This window comes from Numenius arquata, chromosome 13 (genome assembly GCF_964106895.1).
Source record: "Numenius arquata chromosome 13, bNumArq3.hap1.1, whole genome shotgun sequence".
Classification (NCBI taxonomy): Eukaryota; Metazoa; Chordata; class Aves; order Charadriiformes; family Scolopacidae; genus Numenius; species Numenius arquata.
The window spans coordinates 3,529,959-3,549,257 of NC_133588.1; the positions used below are offsets into that span (position 1 = coordinate 3,529,959).

At 34.8% G+C, this 19,299-nt stretch overlaps 1 protein-coding gene across 1 annotated transcript in view; it reads left to right on the top strand.

Moving 5' to 3' along the window:
- The window catches only part of RPGRIP1L (RPGRIP1 like), a 77,696-nt gene that overhangs the window by 20,945 nt on the left and 37,452 nt on the right, over positions 1–19,299 (top strand). Inside the window, exons 8-16 of the mRNA XM_074157862.1 lie at positions 1,426–1,572; positions 3,025–3,098; positions 7,185–7,324; positions 12,097–12,203; positions 12,437–12,487; positions 13,703–13,882; positions 14,512–14,629; positions 15,494–15,946; positions 17,166–17,317. Of these exons, the coding sequence (XP_074013963.1) occupies positions 1,426–1,572; positions 3,025–3,098; positions 7,185–7,324; positions 12,097–12,203; positions 12,437–12,487; positions 13,703–13,882; positions 14,512–14,629; positions 15,494–15,946; positions 17,166–17,317 (1,422 nt within the window). The remainder of the gene's footprint in view (positions 1–1,425; positions 1,573–3,024; positions 3,099–7,184; positions 7,325–12,096; positions 12,204–12,436; positions 12,488–13,702; positions 13,883–14,511; positions 14,630–15,493; positions 15,947–17,165; positions 17,318–19,299) is intronic.

Sequence of the window (19,299 nt, forward strand, 5' to 3'; positions counted from 1 at the left end):
TTTTTTCAACAGTTTTGGAGATGAAGGAAAGAGATAAGGATGAAATGGTCTATGAAAGGCAGCTTTGCCAAGGTGGTGGTGGGGAGTTTCTTCATGTATAGTGGGTTGAAGTGACACAAGTTATTGAAATGGAAAAGAACTGCAGGAAGAATTGAAGCTGAGAGATGGTGAAGAAAAGATAAGTCCAGTTGGACAGTTGGAAGGGTTAGAGACTGTAAGGATTCTGATTTTGAGGAGAAAGGAAAGAAATTTGGAGGGAAATGAAAACTGTAAAAGTGATTTTTAAGGTGTCCTTTTTTGAAGTTATTGAAATACAGTTCACAGATACAGGACAGAGCAAGAGGAGCACTAAAGAAAGATTGTTAAAAATTGATGAGTAATATACTTCATTATCTCTCTGAAATAAGACTGACTCCTAATACTGTTTATGCTCCATGATATTTTTGCTTATGGAGAAATGAGATAAAAGAGGCTGAAGATCAGGTTGGTGATTGGCTTTTCTGTGGTTTTTTTGTTTGTTTCTAGGCTATTCAGGCTGCATGTGAACCTAAACAATTTGTAGAGGTTTCACTTTCAGCTTCTCCATTTAACTACTTTGTAGGAATATTATATGGAATACACGAAGCTAATTTTTTTTTTTCTGTCTAGAGTCATTAAACATTATCTATACTCATACATGTATTTGACATAAATTTTCATACAATCATTTTATTAAATAGGAGACTGGCTTTTGGGCTGTTATGTTTCAAGTCATACTTTGAATGTGACTTACATGGAAGTTCTTAATGAATGAGGCTTCATTAAAGCATTGTGGAATGTAGGGAGTATAATATTAACTAATATTCTGGAAAAAGAGGTTCTATCAGCATCGTCCATTTAATATTAAAATTGGTTAAACGTGCCTTAATATAATCCACTGAAGTAAATTAAAATGTAGAAGAAATCATAGGTCCCTCGTTAAATTACTGCTAGCAGGGAAATAAACAGTGCATTAGGATTATGAAACGATAATAGATCTACAATTAAGGGTTAACAGAGCTGTGGCATATTCTGTGATTAACATAACTGTGGTCAACATTCATTTTTGCTTGCTACTGCAGTGGTTTTGGTCAGCATGTCTAACCACTGTAACCACAGCAAAATCTTTTAATTGCTTAACAGATGTATTTCTTGGTCGTTTCCATCATGACTGAACTGAGGGTTTGATGTTCGTGAGAGCAACGAGAATGCCACCTTTTCCTGGCCATGTGTAACGAAAGTTGCTTTCAGTTACTTAGTTCAAGAGTGTCTCCTGTTGACCACATTGAGAATATCTATTTAATACTGCCAGAAGAGACTGCTGGTTGAGTTGCAGTGTCCTAACATTTTACTGTGTGATTTACTGTAAGCTTTTTTTCTGGATTTTTCCTTCCTTCTTTTTCACAGAACCAAAAGAACTTGAAGATGAGCCATGACGCTTTAATAGCAAAAGGTGATGAACTGAATCTACAGCTTAAAGAAGAGCGGTTAAAGTGCCTCCATCTTGAAAAAGAATTGCAGTCAGTGACTATTTCAAACCGAAGGACAGAGGAGGTGAGATTGTGTTCGAGAAAGCTAGAGTCTCCTTTCTCCTTTAGGTAGTACACATAGATATGGGAAAAGTTAATGATGGGATACCTTTTAATTGTGGAAATGTGAATAGACCTTTCAAACATATTTAGAAGACTGGCCTGGTGATATATGCACTTTTATCCCATTATAAAGAAAATCCTTTGACTGCTGCTTGCATTTCATAGAATCATGAACCATACCTGGTCTCCATGCCACATAATCACTGCATCAGTGTTTGGCCGATATTTAAGGTTAAAGCATAGGATTTCATGTCAATTCTGACACTGAACAAGTGGTTTGTTAACCAGAAGAAAACATAATGCTTGATTTATTGATCACATATCCAACAGGGTACGTTTAGACTGAACATTAGGAAAGAATTTTTCACAGAAAGAGTGGTTGGGCATTGGAACAGGCTGCCCAGGGAGGTGGTTGAGTCACCATCCCTGGATGTGTTTAAGAGACGTTTAGATGTGGTGTTGGGGGATATGGTGTAGGGGAGAACTTTGTAGAGTAGGGTAGATGGTTGGACTCAATGATCCCAAGGGTCTCTTCCAACCTAGACGATTCTACGATTCTATGATTGCTACTTTTTCAGTATTATTTCAACCTGATCTGATTACAGTACAGTGCAGTATTACACCCCACTCAGCAGTTCAAATCAGTCACTTATATATCTTTGTCTAGTGGCTCTCAGAGACAAGTATCGTCACTAACAGTCACCCACATACAGGGCTAAAAATCAAGTGGTTTATTCCTCATTCTCCTCAATATATGAGGAGTAAGAGTCTATAAATGTACTTGTTTTTTCTTTCATTTTGTAGCAACTTTAGTTTTACTGCCTGGTTTACCTGTTTTGAATGTATTTTACATGAACCAAGTTTATGAAGATTACCTCATTGATATTTCTCCCAAACCTTTAAACTATTGTAATGCATGTAGGGTGTATATACTGAGTTAAAGCATCTCGTATCTTTAAAACCATATCCTGCTTTAGTACGTATTTTAAAAGCAAGGTCTTGTCGTTTCTTTAAGGTTGATAAATATTTCCAGGAGCCATTAACTAGCTAATACTAATACTCACCAAAACAGCAATAAAAACTTTTAATGCTATAGACTTTTTTGGTTGGTTGATTTTCAGTTTGGTTTTGCCTGTTTGTTTTTTTTCATAAGGCAGCATGTGATTAGATACTGTTGTTCAACCGCTACATCTTAGTCTCAGCTTCATATAAACAACATGAAAAAGGCTGTCTGGGACAAATGTAAATCCATGTGGTGAAAAAAAGTGTTATTTTGAAACTTCTAAGAGACTGTTGTATAAACAACAAATAAAAGCCTGACAATGCCTACAAATTATTATCTAATTGTCTTTACACATTCATTGTCATTTCCCTTTGTGGTGTGCATTGATTGAAACTTCCTTCTTCATTTTAGTTACAGGAAAGAATAAATGATCTAGAAAAAGAGAAGGAACTCTTGAGGGAAAACTATGATAAACTGTATAACAGGTAAGTTATGCTTTCTGTATATAAAAAACTTCAGTCCTGTCCTGTTTAATAGGTTTTCATATACTGTGTGCTTGAATGTGCATATCCATACTGTGTGCACACATGTGAATATATTTATGCTACAGTTCATCATATCAGTAAGTGTATATGGAAACTTCTATTGTGTTGCACCTGTATTTCATCTGTGGTGTTGAAATAGAGCAGTTTCCATACTTGTTCTAATACTCTTGAAATAGTAGATTACTTCTTTTGAAAAATCTAATTAAAACACAAGTAGAAGTCACTTTATTTTGAATATCAATGCAAAAAGTTCTTATTTGAATTTCTAATAATTTTTTTAGGGGTTTTCTTGAAAGAAGACTATACCTGGTTAGACATATATTCCTTTGGGTTTATTTTATTTGGGGAAAGATGGTGTTTGAACTTTTTGTACAAATTCTTCCAGCACTTCTCAGTGGGTGTATATAAAGTCTTATATTTGACAGCTTCTCCAGTGTTTATTTTTGAGGGGTGGTTTGTTTATTTTGGTAATAGCTACCATTTCACTTGTGCTGGTTCTGCTCGAAGTTTTTCTATACACTTAACTAAGTTTTTACAAAGGTTCCTATACATAATAAGTTGTATAAATGGTATCAGCAGTGCTTACAATGAAAATACATCGCCAGATACGATTCAGGAATTCCCTGGTACAGAAAAAGAAGTAATTCTAGTCAATTGACACGAGCATTTTAAAGTAAAAAAATGACCTTCAAATGAACTTTTCCTTTGCTGTGAAACCATGTGGTCTTTTACACTGAAGAGGATTAGAAAATAACAGCAATTTCCTAGAGCTAATAATTTCCTCAGAAAGTAGGTAAAATGCCTGAAGTCTTTTCTCATATCAAAATTATTTATCCTCTTAAAGTTTGTCAGTGGTGATGTCTGTCAAAAAAAAATACCAATGAGTAAACACAATGTGAGTGATGTCAAATAGTGTTTATAGTATTCCTACAATATTTATTATAGTTTTTGTACTTTCTATGATAAAATTAAAAATTGTAGTAGTAAAAAAAGCTGTGAGTACTAATAGGTTAGAACACTTTTTACATATGAGATGTAACAGCTGTATAATCACAATATTTAGAGTTTTGTATAGGGGTAGTTGGTCAGTTGTCTCTCGCTTAAGTTCATTGTAGATTCCTCCAAAGTCTGATCATGTTATAAATATTTCTGAGTATGATTTTTTTTTTTTCTCTTTATGGAGAGAAATAGCTCTTACTAACAAATCAACTTATAACCTTGGCTTGAAATTTTCTGCTCTATTTAAATCATAGTGGGGTAACCTAAAATGATGTTTAACAATACAAATGTAAACATGGTTCTCTCATAACCCAGAAATCTACAATATGGCTTTTATTTTCCTTAAAATGAACCTTTTTTTTCATAGTCTTCCATTTAAACTTTGATTCCTGTTTCATCATTCCATGTTACTATATAGGTACCAAGAAATTAGAAAGACAAATGATCATTTTGTTTTAACTACTGTTTAATGGCCAACTTCTTCTGTTGGGCATTTGAATAATGCAACTTCACTACAGCTTACCTCTTGCCTAGGAGTGGGTAGGCCAGTGTCCACAAGTGCCAGATAATTAAAAAATATTTCTTTCTTTTTTAAATGGAGGATGAGACACATAAACCCATTCTTTGCTAATGTTATTTTTTTGGAAGTTCACTTGAAGTTGATGGGAATTTTGCCAAAGCCAAGACTGCAGAACTGGATCTGAAAAGTTTACAAAGAACAAGCATGAATTTGTCAGTTGACTCTTATTATTTAGTCAGTATCCAAGAAAACAATTCATTTGGATAAAAGGTTTGGAGGAATTGTTTTCATATGACCTTGTAATGCAAATCTAGAAATGCTTAAACTCCCTCCAAAGGAAACGGTGCCAGATGTGGTTGACCATTTATAGTTACCCAGATGGCTCCAACTCCAGTGAAGTACAGTAAATGTGAAAGAAAGTCCACATGAATTCAAGTAAAAGTAATCTTAAGATTCAAAGGAAGGAACTGACCGAAGTGGACTCAATTCAATCTGACATAAACATTAGCGTTATATAGGCTTGGATAAAACCTGTCTTCTAAATTGGTCTTCATTTAAACATCTAAATTACCATCACAGTAACTGTTAATGATTTTTTTTGCCAGCATAGTCTTTTGAAAGACTGAAATAATGTGTAGCTACATCTTTACGTGAAGTAATCGTACCTCAAGATAAAGAATGCACCTATAACTAGATAGCATGGTCCTTAAAACTTGAAAACATTTTCAGAAGTGTGAAAACTAAAAGTATTTTAGTTTCATTTCATTTCATGTTTTCTTGCTAAGATTTATTCTTCTCTTACGGGAGCTGATCAAACTTTAAAGAGTGGTTATTCTAAGCAATTATAGAACACAGTATGTCTCTTCTGTACCTAGGCAGTATTATGGCAATGATTGTGGGTTCCTTGCATTATATTCACTGTACATTATCTTCAAAATTAGAGCAAAGTGAAGTATATATTGCTGTAGGACTTAGAAACATCGCTTAAGTTCATGCATGCTGTAAAAGATCCTCTATCACACCATAAGATGGTATATGCCTAGAGAACTGTATAAATAGGCAAGGTAGATATACTATGAGAAAAAGGCAAAATACAGAGAGATAGACCTGTTTCTATGAACATCACAAATCAAGAATATAAACCTTGCCATAGACGTCAGAGTCTACACTTCATGCTATTTTTTTTTTTCTTTAATCTTAAGGTCATCCTTCAAATATATTAGATATAAGTGCACTTATATGTACTCAGAACCACTTTATTTAGTCATAGCCATCAAAACGGGCAGTTCTCTTCCAGTCAGCGTGTACAGTCTTGGAAGCTATATGGGCTGTCCCTTCTGTGATATTTCTTTCTTCTCCTCTATGTTTTTTTGGTTGAGGCTTTCATTACTTAGATCTCTGGGAGAGATAGCTTGATAAATAGATATCAGAAGATTATTTTTTTAATACATTTATAGATGTAAAAGATACCTTTTTTTTAACTGATGAGCTTCATCAAGGTGAAGAGTTGAGGAACTGACTCTTTCATTTAAGAAAAAACCAACAAACCAACAAAAAACCAAAACCAAACCAAACCCACCTACAATTTCTGATTTTTCACAGAATACAAAAGCGAATAAACTGGTTTATGGTTGGTTAAGATGAAGGACATTTTTTCAGTCAACAAGAATTATAATAATAATAATATGAAGACCGTAGTTCTCACTGTCTAAATTATATGAAAGCACACTGCATTGCTTGTTTTTTTTGCCTACTAGGAAATATACTGTAAATTATATAATGTACTTTATTTTGTTTCAGTCTGAGTTACACGTTGTGTTGTGGTTTCAGCAGTTCTGATTCTGTGTCCACGCAATCCTTATTGCACATAGATTGGTAGTTTACAAGTAAATAATGTGTTACAGGCAAAACAGTTATTCTAATTTCTTTGCCCAACTCTGTTTTTTATTTCTTAAAGTAGGAAAAAAGATTACTTTATATGTGCTTCTTAATCAGTATCAGAATTGTTGTTTTACAGTATGAGAAAACTGTTGTCACTTTGTGGTCAGCATTTCTTTGAATGGGCAACTGACTTTAGGCTCTGCGTGTTTCACAGATTTAAAAGAAATCAGGTGGGTGATCCCAGTTCTCTACATTGAGAGGTTTTGTATGCGGAAAGAATGGTTTTGTCAGTTGTCAGTTGCTGAGGTTTGGAGTTGTGGATTGCTCTGGGATATGCATCTGAATTCCTTTTCTAGTCCCACAAATGTTGCACGCTGCCAACTTTTCTGACTTTGGAGCTCTAAATTAAGGCCAGTTCCTTTGCTCATCCCACAAACTCTTTCATGTTTTTTAACCGCAGCCTGAGAAAGGCGCCTTGGTTTCAACAGCAGCAGACCAGCATATGTTTACTTAATTCCTAAGACATGATGACAGTGGTCTCTGTGCCACTAAAAGCTTTTTTCTTTATTATTTTCTGTTGAAGCTGATTTCTTAAAGTTTTTCACATGCCACATGTTTTATTGCAGTGTCTTCAGTATGACCCATGAACAGCAATGGATATTAAAGGAACAGCAACTGAAACGGCAAATTGCTGAACTAGAGACTGCTATCAAGTCTGATTTAGCAGACAAAAATGAAATCCTTGACAAAATCAAAGTAGAAAGAGGTATATTTCTGAAATAACTATAATTTTCCCGTGATGTGAGATTCTCCTGTGTGGGAGTTCAGGTATATCGCCCAGAAAAGTTTAGTGTCTGTTGCTGGTGATTTCAGAGCAGCCTTTTAAATGTACATTTGACCAATATGTTTAAGTTAGGACTAGCTATTAAGTACAAAAATTGACCCAATGCAAGTCACGTGCTGAATGATGATCCCATAACTCCATCTGCATTCATTCTTCATCTGTTGCGTTAACATTTACTCTTTATTCTGTATTTCTCTTTTCCTCTACATTGAAAATTCATATGGAAAAGAGGACCATCTCACAGTCTCTCTCAAATTGTACAGTAAATAACATTAAAATAGTGGTTTACAAAGTTACATGAAGCCTATACAGGCCCTTGAAGATGGTTAATTGTCTTTCAACTTTGTGAATTCAGAATTTTTTAATATTTTCAGTATACACTAATTTTTATTTACAGCTACATACATCTACAATAATACAGTTTTCTTCCAATCTACTGAACAGTTTCTTTCATACGTGTTTTTCTCATGCTGTAGGATCACTTCTCAGTGAATCTTAAAGACCTTGCAATCTTTTATTTTTTTATCTCAATACTGTAATATACTGTAGCAACATAAAGTTTACAAAACAAGAGCACTAGCAGGAAGTAAGCTAAATATTTTTAGAGTTGCTTCTTCAAATCTGTACTTTTAAAAGGTGTATTTCTGTGAACAAACTAATGGAATGAAGCGGGCCAATTTGTGAAAAATTCTTCTTATGAGGATGGCTCGTGTTCAGCATACGCTTAGTATTAAGATTCCGAGTAGCTCTACTTACTTCAAATACCAGATTAAATATTGAAACGTTTTACTTGACCACAGCAAGTGTTTGCAAAATTAGCCTAAGTGATAATAAAATAAATAAGATGCCTTAAGCTACAATGATATGAAGTTATGACATATTGACAGTTAGAGACAGTTAATGGCAATTTGATCATGTAATGCAAAATTTAAAGTGATATTAAGAGCATGAAAATATTATAGGCCATACTATTATTTGGTTAAGTTGAATGTGGAAAATCAGGCAACACCTTCCATCGTCTGTCCTTTCTATGGTCACTATTTTTGAAGTGGCAAATCCTTACCACCCTTTCCCCAGATTGGCACTTAATTGCTTGTTGTGCTCTTAAGCTGGGTCACCAGGTTACTATACTTTCCATTTCTACTGCATTGAACTTGCTGCAGCTTGAGTCGATGTTGTCAGGCCCCTCAAGGCCTGTGTGCGTATCTAGGATTTGATTATGGCTTCTTGTCTTTGACAAAACTTAGGCAGTGTTTTGTTATACTTAGAATAAATACATTTAGGCAGAAAACAGCGTAACTTATTTCACATTGTGACTACATTTCCACCACCCCCCCACCCCCGATTTTTAAGAATATAACTTTTTCTTGTCTTTTTGTTATCTCCCAGGTTCTCGGCCATAAATCACGATATCTGTTTCGTTCATTTTATCTTCCTGGCAGTGTTGTTTCCTGCAATTCTCAGAAGCCTGAGATAAACTAATACAAAGTCTAAGTTGATACAATTACTATAGCAAGGATTGGTGTCGCTTATCTCATAAATTCATACAGTATATGTCTTCACTTGGTAATATTTATGCTAAATAATGTTTATTTTTCATTAATATAATCTCAATCTCATGCCTTGCTGCATTTGTTGTTCATAGTTTTAGTACTGTTTTTCACAGGGTACACTGTTTACTAAGTTTTTTTTTACAGTTCTCTTGATGGACAAATATTTATTCTGTCTCAGTTAAAGCTGACATGAAATATATGAGTAAAAATTATATTTCCCTCCCTAAATATTGTTCTTCTGTCCATAAAACTATCCCAAAACATCAGCATAAATACAGTTCCAGTTTTATTCCATGGGCTACCAAGGAAGGCAGTCCTGTTGCCCTAAACTGGACCTAGACAAATAGAGCATTTGGCAAGGAAGAGGGAGAGGATAGAGGCTCTTGTACATGATGGTGGGTAGATGATGGGAAAGTAAGCAAAATAGGTCTCAACTGGCTTCAAAGCAAATGCTTTTTATGTCCAGGGAAAGGTAGCAATGGCTTTCTTTACTTCTCCCCTGCAATTGTACCTGGTTGGCACTAGTTGGTCTAGAAGAACCCTTTCTGTGAATTTATGTAGGGGGTGAACAGATGCAGAGGTTTTTGCTGATTAAGATTCTAATTATTTTCATGTTTTCCGAATACGGACAAATATTCCATGTGGAAGACACCTGTGCAAGCTTATTTAAATTCTGATTATGGATATTGCATATATTGGCACAACTTGTATTTTGGTTACAGCTGAGAAGAGTGTTATTACACAGTCCCTTAGGTGTCTTAGAAAGCACTTACCAACACAGAGGGCCATCTGCAAATCTGTAGCCTGCTTCCACTCGTGGCTCTGCAGCCTTTCACACAAGCTGCTGTGGCGGTGTTCTCCAAAGCCCTTGGGGAAGTTTTTTTCTCTCTTTCTTGTGCTGTTACTGTCATGGCCTGGCTACTGAAAAGCTTGATACTATTGTGATGATGTGTTCTTGTGGGATGTGGTCACCAATGGTGTGAGGATTGCCTCTTCTCTCCCCCCTCTCCTTCCCCTTCAGTTGCAGCTTTTGGATTAAATTAAGGGACACAAGCTAAGCAGCAGCATCAACCCTGATCCAAGTGTGCTCCAACCAGCGCTGATGGTATTATAAGTGGAAACAAACAATAGAGAGTTTGAGTGGCTCCTGATGAAAAACAGTGTAGTTACATGGGAAAACTGAATGGCAGGACCCTCCTCTCACTTCTGTTCCCTAAAGGCTATTGCAGAAGTATTCCCTTTCCTCCTGCCTCTTTCCCTGCATGTCATGCATTTTTATCTTTGGTTGGGATCATAGAGAAGCAGCCTGTTGAGAATCTGGAGATGGATCATGGGTAGTGCTAAGGTAGGCTGAGCTGTGCTATTGACAGATCAGCTCATTTTGATTCACCAAGCTGTTGAAATTGCCTCGATTTGAACAAAAGCTAATTTCCTTTCTACATAGCATTTACAGTTTTGAAGTTAACTTTTTAAGCAGCAAGTGTGAATGCATATTAAAAATGTGTACAAAAACTTCACTGGGGTTCATGTTAGAAAAAGAGTGGACTGAGCTTGCTGCTACTGTCAGAAAATCATGATATCAGAGTGATATCTTGTCTCCTTATCCCCGGAAAAAGTGACAGTTCAGATCTCAGTTTATACTGTAGAGAAAAACGACATCAGCATGAGGAGCCCCTCCCAACAGATGCAGGTCTTTCAGGTATGTTATTTGGGAGAGTCCAGAAGAGTCAATTGCTGATAAGTGTTTCACCCCTGCCTTCTCTGCCCATTCACAAGGTGTATTTTAATTGTTTTCTTATTGATTTTTTTTCTTATTTACTTTCTAATTTTTAGCCCTTAGTGTTTCTAATTGTATTTTCTTCTCAATTGCATAAATGCATTACATTTTCCTCATAACTGAAGAAAATTAAAACCTTACTAGTGATTATGTGTTTGAATTGAAAGTGACTTTTGTGGAGTCCCAACACATGTACGAGTCGGGCTACTGTGTATAGGAGCAATGGCATTAAACGATTCATTTTTAGAGAAAATGTCACTTGATATATAAACCCTGCAAAATTCAAACTAACCTGATGTCAATTTTTGAAACATTTCAAGCCCTTTGAGATAAGCATCTTAGCCACCTGTTTCCTGCTGAGTTCAAGCCTCTAAACTGAAAAGCTAATCAGTAGAAAGAGCTATGCTGTGCATCATGCCCTGAGGGGCAACAGAAAAGATTCCAGCATTGAAAAGATATTGTGAACTATTTTGTTGAAAGCAGTAGAATGTATTCTCAACTAAGTATGTAATGTTTTACCAATCAAATCCCACGGGTGCAGATGGGAATTGCAAAGGCTAGTACTTGCACGTCAGGTTGACAGTTAACATTTATATCATTCTGACCTAAAATATGAATTCATAGTATTTAAGTACATTGTATGAGAATATAACTTTAGGACTTTCAAAAAACACAGGAAAAAATGGAAGGGGAAAAAACCTTGTTATCAAGAGAATAAGGAGTTTGGCCAGGGAAGGGGGGAGAGAGAGAGAGAGAGAGAGTACTTTGGTTCCTTAGAAACCTCAATGATTTTGAGAAAAGCTTGCTTTTAAAACTTTCCCGTGTAAAAGTAGGTATGTTGTTATTACTACATTATTTCACCTAATCCTTATGCTTTTTCTCACATCTTATTGAGAAATCATTGTGGATGTAGCTATGCATTAGTGGGTATTTGTGTAGAATCTGTGTAACCTTCTACTGGTAAGTTTAATGGTGTTTAGTCAGTCATTCAGATTGGCAAAGAGTTTTATATCCTCTCTACTCCACTCTTCTCTCCCTTCTCCCAAAACAGAAAGCTGTACTTAGTTGGACATATCTTTCTATTTAGAAATACACAAAGTGTAGATTTTTGATGCTGTAGGTTCTCTTTTAACGAAACTAAGAATGTTTTGCTTTTTTTAATCCATATACCTGTATCAGATCAGAGTAGTTTTCTATCCCTCTCTTTCTCTCTTGTTAATACCAAAGATTTCCCTATGCAAAATAAATTAGTTTCTACATTTTAAAATTAAATTTTCATGCATAAGCTAATACGAAAAGCAAGTTTATAATTTTTATAATTATGTTGCATTAAGTAGAGTATTTTGTTCTTTTTCTATGTTAAGACCAAAAGGAAAAGCTGATGCAAGAGAACAAAGACCTGCAGTTATGCTACCTGGAACATAAGCAACAACTAGATGAACTGAAAAATCACGTGAAGTTTTTGACCAAGGTGAACTCTATTTCTGTTTCGAATATGAGCAAAAAAACCCCCATTCTATGTTTTATGCATAGTGCAAGTACTTCTTAAAAGTAAAAGAATACAGAAATATAGCAGTGTTTGTTTATTCATGATATCAAGCAAAATGTCATGTCTAGTGAGAATGCATCTTGTTATTCGGAATGTATTTCTTCAATATTCATTCACATCTGATAACGCCTTTTCATTAAGTATTTCTGTTTCAGGAAAGTGATATTGATGTGGCAGAACTCAGTGAAGCCCTCTTGCATATAAAGGTAACTCACAAAGAATGATCATAAGGGGTGTTGGAACTAGATGATCTTTAAGATCCCTTCCAACCCAAACTGTTCTATGATTCTATATATTTTGCATTTATTCTTTTTTTCTTTTTTTCTTAAACCCTTGGCTGACAATGACATATTTTGTACACAATGCCGGGAATTTTCAAGCGCTGATTTATTTGTGCATCTTTTAGTAGTGAACGCTTCAAGCCTGTATGTGTGCTTTTGTAATTTTTCAGTTACAGTGAACCAGAAGGGAAAACGAAAGATTTCCCAGGATGAAACGTAGAGTTGGGTGGATAATTCATTGTAACATCAAAAGTGAATTAAACCAGATTCACAAGCATTTAAAAAAAAAAGACTTATTCTCAGTTAAATTATGATATCTTGCTCTTCCTATAACATTTATTAAAAAACAATTTTTGTTTGTTCATTCTGTAGTGTATGTGAGTGGACTAAAAGCATGGAATGTTCTAAAATGTGATACAGTGATGCTTAGCAACTTCTCTTTGTTAGTTAAAATGGAAAACCAAAAATACCCAGACGACGTTCTGGTTTTGTTCTCTTGCACATAAGTTGTAACTTTATGGTGAAATTGAAAATGAAGTGGGGGTGAGGGGAAAAAATCAGTGAAAAAATAAGTTTGCGTTAAGTTTCCGCTGTTCCAGTGCCTTACATTTTATTTTCTTGAGGAAGTGTTTGCTGTCAATAGAATCTTTTTCTGCTGCTGAAATGCAAATGATGATTCTATAATGATAATGAAAAAAAGAAAGCAAAATACCCAACCAAACAAAACCCTATATGAAAACTAAAATCCCAGTATTAATAAGAGAAGCAATGTAGACTTGAGAATAATAATACAGGTTTTGTACATTCACTGAAGGAGGATTATTAATTGTATAAAAGGCAAATATATTAAGGGGTTTGTGTTTTCATTGGATAGAGACAAGTGATTGCTTCTGAATATCACATACATTTTAATTGGTTCCTGATAATTACAAGATTACATTACTGAATACAATCCTGACACTTACTGGTTTACCTCATTCCTATTTTTTTGTGTTACCTCATGCCCAAAATTTACAAAGTTATGCTTATTGTCTTATTGTTTTTTCCAAAATTATATCCCAGTGTTACATTTAACCAGGCAAAAATATATCCAAATATTTTGCAGAAGTTTGTCCTAGTAATTTTTCAAATTTGCCTCAGGTTCAAAAGCAGCAGAAGAACGGGCACCTTATGTTTTTGGAAAAAGTAGAAGATGATATCCATAAAGATCTGGAACACTCCATGCGGGAGCTGCAATTAACACATGCGGAAACAGTGCAAGAACTTGAAAAGACAAGGAATATGTTAATTGTGCAGCACAAAATTAACAAAGATTACCAGGTACTAAACTCTACTTACAGTGGAAAATAACCTGATAATAACATATTAACAGGCACTGGAACTTGTAATAATTAAGACTTGCAAATTCAGCAACAAAGCCAGCCTGCTTATGGATAATATAAGATTTGCTGTTGTTGAAAGTATTGTTTAAAAAGCATGAGACCCAAGACTTCAGTCTTTTAACTCACCTTGATCAGAGCCCTCAAACCTTCCTGGAATTATCTCTGAGCTCTTGGCAGGTCCTCACAGGAAAAATAATAAGTGTACTTATCAAATAAGCTTCCTTTGCCACAACGCTCTGCTTTTAGTCTCTTGTGCTGGATTATTGCAGGTCATATTTTGACTTTTCATTCAATTAATATAAGTTTAAAATAACAAAATCATTAAAGAAACTATTAGGACCATTGTGCTGAAATAATAGCTAGTCTGTTTTTCTTAATAATGTTTTCTAGATTTTGCCGAAATTCAAACTGATTTCTGTATTGCTGAATTAAAAAATGCTGCTGTTTTTATGTACTCTAAATGTTCCTTCCTCATATCTAATTGTATTTTCATTTGTAGCCCAAAGCGTGTGCAGCATCAGTGCACGCGAGCCTCACAAGTCCTTTTTACATGCGTATTTTTTTCAGACTGAAGTAGAGGCAGTGACACAGAAGATGGAACATCTACAGAAAGACTATGAGTTAAAACTGGAACAGTATGTCCATCTTCTTGATATTAGAGCTGCACGCATCAGAAAACTAGAAGGTATCTTTATATTCTTCATATTTATCTTTTTTTATGTTTTATCTCTTGTAAATTATTGTTGTAAAATTGTTTTTTAGTGGAAACATTTTTCCATTCCTAAAACTAGTAGAAAGGTCAGTTCTTTCATGGAAAATTATCTGTGTGATGTTTCATTGACTTAAGTGATAAAGTTATTAATTAAACAAAATTCAACGAAGCAGTTTATACTACTTAGATTTATCTGCTGCTAAAAATCCTAAAGTAATATACCTATGGAATATTTCAGTATGATGAATTTAAAATGCTGTTTTAATGGCTTCAGTGTGTAAAAGGTGCACAGGAAGCCTGAAGTTTTATGGTCTAATTCTGTAAGCGTGTATTTTGATTTGTTTGCCATTTACCACCTGTGAGGCCAGGCAACATCTAAAGGTCTTTGCTGATAGTTCCTTCCTCTCAAGATATTACAGAGGTTGAAAGTCAGATCTATTCTTTCTTTCCCCGGCAAATTCAGTTCAACTCTACAAAAATATGTATCTTAAGTCTCTGATGTGTTTGCACAGTGATACTTATTTTGGTCATTGCATAAGACTTCTGAATTTTTGCTTGTTAACTCCCTTGTAATCTATTATTAATTGTTAGGGGTCTGTGTCTGTTATTATATCTATTGAAGCAGCTCCTTTGTGGAGGTATTCTTCCTTGTTGTCAGTGTGCTAAAAGAGTAGTAGATGTATGATTTTAAAAGTGTGGTTTGCTTTTTGGTAATGCCTTTAAGAAAGTAATATTGTTAATGTAATTGAATTATGCTTTTTTCCTCTCTACTCAGTCATAACTATATTTTAAACAAGATGGTCATATTGTAGCTCTATTCTATTTTATTTGTTGCAGCCCAACTAAGAGATATTGTCTATGGTACAACACCGCATAAATCCAGGCCAGAAGTATTGCCAGGTGATCCAGTGGATGAATTTGATGAAACTTTGCATTTACAAAGAGGCGAGAACCTTTTTGAAATTCATATCGGCAAAGTGATCTTTTCTGCTGGAGCTATGCACGCTTTTGGTGACCACGAACCTGCAACTTTTTGTACTTATGCATTCTATGACTTTGAACTTCAGATAACCCCAATAGTTTATGGGCGCACTCCATCGTACGACTTCACTTCTCAGTATCTTGTGCAGGCTGACGACTGCTTCTTGCACTATATACAGCAAAACACTATCACACTTGAGGTTCATCATGCCTATGGCACAGATTATGAAACTGTTGCTGAATGTCAACTGAAGTTTCATGAAATCCTGGAAAACAATGGGAAGATCCACAGCACGGCAAACTTAGTTGGTAATGAACATATCAAGTGTTCTGTTTGGTGCGGTATTGGAAGTGACAATTAAGTAATGTGTATTTGGCCAAAAATGAATTCATGTATTACTACCTCAGAAGAAAAAAAAAGAGTTTTACACAACGTGATATTTCCTGTTGGATGTGCAGAGTGTTCTGGTGATTCTGGAGCCCTGGAAGAGGCTGCCCAGAGAGGTGGTGGAGTCTCCGTCTCTGGAGACATTCCAAACCTGCCTGGACACGTTCCTGTGCAACCTGCTCTGGGTGGACCTGCTCTGGCAGGGGGTTGGACTAGATGATCTCCAGAGGTCTCTTCCAACCCCATATCAGTCTGTGATTCTGTGGGTTGTGGGAAGGCTCTTACAGGTGCAATTTTGCCCATAATGGGTGAGGACAAAGATGGTGTTACCGTAGTGATCTTGAAGTACGTGTTGCTAAAAGTATGTGATGTGCTGGAAATGGTATTAGAAAATCTTGTCTGAAAATAGAAGTGATTCATTTTCTTGTGTAAAGGTTACTTGCAAAGTGTTATTACTACACAGGTAAAGAATTTTAATAAAGATAGTATCGCTTTACTCAGCAGGATTATACAGAAAAACCATGGAGAGAGTAGTTAGTAGAGCAGTGTACTTGACTGTATTGTAATACTAGTCATACATTAGAATTTCTTTATGAATACTGTAGAGAAGATGTTTTAAAACAAGACTGATGTTCTTTTTCATTTTGCTTTATTATCTTTTAAAAGTATTTTGTCAGATCAGTATATTCAGAGACCTCTCACTGCCTGCTTTTGTCAAAAATTTGGTTTAATAAGCCATCGTAAAGTGGTATTTTTGCCAGTAATTTAAACTGCGTACGACTTTATGGGACTTTTCCAACTGTTGACATACAAAACTGTCCTAACCTTTGCTTGCCTTAAAGGGATTAAAATAATGAACTTGACTTGACTATATGGACAGTATGACTATATGGACAGTAAATATTGCAGATTACAGTATGAAAAAATGGTCATGTTTTGGTTTTGGATCATACATGTGGAGCCAGAGGAGTTGTTGTTTCTGTTCCTAACATGAACTGCACATCTTATGCCACAAACACTGTCATAATGCTTAGTCACAAGAGAACTAACTTTTAATTTGTGGGGTTTCCTAGCTTTTGACATAAGTACTTCAATTTTGAAAAGAAAAATAATGCAATCCCATATGTGTTTATTCCTCAGGAGTCAAAGAAAACATTCAAAATTATGGTACAATAGAGTACTGGATCAGGTTACGAGTTCCTATGGATCAAGCTATTCTTCTCTACAAAGAGAGGTCAAAGGCTCTGGGATATATAACATCCAATTTGAGGGAACGTGAACAACCATCCCAGGTATGTTTGGGTTTGTACTTTGTAGTTTTGATAGAGTAAACTGTTCAAAAGTAAGTTTTTTCAGTTCAAATAGTTTACTTAAAGTCTTGATATGTTCAAGGTTAACAAAGTTAAAGGTTCTTAAACTGGAAAATATCTTTAGCAGTTGAATTACATGCTTTTCATATGAAGAGGTAAAGAACTAGTTAAATTATAGCTTTCCTCAAGAGACAAAGTCCTAAACTTCAGTTTTTTATTTTTATTGAAATCATCACTAGAATATTTGAAATTATTACATTTAATTTTCTTAACCTGTAAGTGCCAGATTTTGTTAATGTTTTGTTCTAGTACAATATTCAGGAATGTTAAACCAACCAAGTCTCAGATCAGTAGAACAGGTGAACTAGTTGGTCAGAAAAGTCTCCAAGTTCTTAATGTTTGAGTATTATGAGATTGAAATTATTTCGTAGTGGGGTTTTTTTGCTTTTTTTAAGATGGATAATGGAAAGAATTTTGATAATATAGTGCACTATACAATCATGTTCAAATAAGGGTCACAGAGATAGAAAGGACTTTCAGACATCTTTAACAATTTTTTAAGAAATAAAAACAATCGGGTTGAAATTTATAAATTAAAACACTTTAGAGTTTCTAACAGGCAAATCTTTTTATCTATCGCTGTTTAAGTTACTGTCAGTCTGGAGTAACTTTAATGTTTTATATTCTTCCATTATATAAACTTCTATTATACCAGAATCTCAATGGATTCCATGATGTAATGTGAGAAGTATGTTTAGTGTATGAATTCTATTAAAGGTCAGTGTAGGCATTTTTTAGAATAACTTTGTGTTTGATAACATTGTAACATTTGCTTTAAATCTGATTTTTAAAAGAATCAAAGGTATTTTTAACAAACTCACGAAATCTGGCTGTTGTTAAATGCCAAAATCTGTTATTTAGTTTTCTCTATTTTTGATGATGATATTTCTATCTGTGTTACCAATCCACACACAGTTGAAAGGTAAGGCCTGTGGAACACAGCATTTTGCTGTAATTATTGTAAAATTACAAATTCAAACATGGCAACTGAAATACACCGATTATATGGGAGCAAATAAAATAGGAAAAACAGCAGAAATGAGGAACAGCTTCTACAGAGCTGTTAGAAAGACCACAGTTTTCAGAAATGTTTTATGGCAGAAACTAAAAGTCTTACAGCTATAGCAGATGGTTACGTTTTGTTAAGGGGTCTGTCAGTCTGCAGCTGCAAAAGTAGCTGTAGTTGTGCGTTCTGAAATTTAGGCTTTCACTAGTTGAACATACACATAAAATTTTCTGTCCTGTGTGGCAGGCAGAAATCATGGAAACATGAACTGTACATAAACTGCTGTAATTCTTTTTTCTAGTTCTGTATGTAGCCAGAAATAGTAGTCTTAAGGTTGCATATTAAGGACTTAAACTGTTGTGTTTAGTTTTCTCATTAACTACTTCAGTGTGCATTATTTAATCAAAATATTTAGCATTTTATCTCACAAAATCAATTCTTCAGATGCTGATTTCTAAGTTTTGTAAATTGTTTATGTAGGTAAAGGGTTTGGAGGAAGAAAAAACCAGAGGAATCTGCAGTGCAGTTTTATTATTGAAAAGTACATATATGAAAGTGACTACAGTTATAAAAATTTCTTGACACAGAATAGCTGTCAAGATCAGAACCCTTAACTTTAAAGTGGCACTAGATACGATCACTCCTAAAACTGTGATCTGCACTGCTTTGTAGATAATCAAATGACAAGTAGATCATAAAACTTTAGATCAATAACGCAAACAATCACAGACCGGAATGGATTAACCTCTTATTTCCTTATACCAACAACCCGAGAGATGTCATTGAATTTATAGAACAAGTAATATTTTGACATATAAAATTAAACAGTAGTTGGAGTGTCATTGAAATACTCAGTTATTTGTTCTATTTATATAGTTCTTAGAATTCGCCAACATAA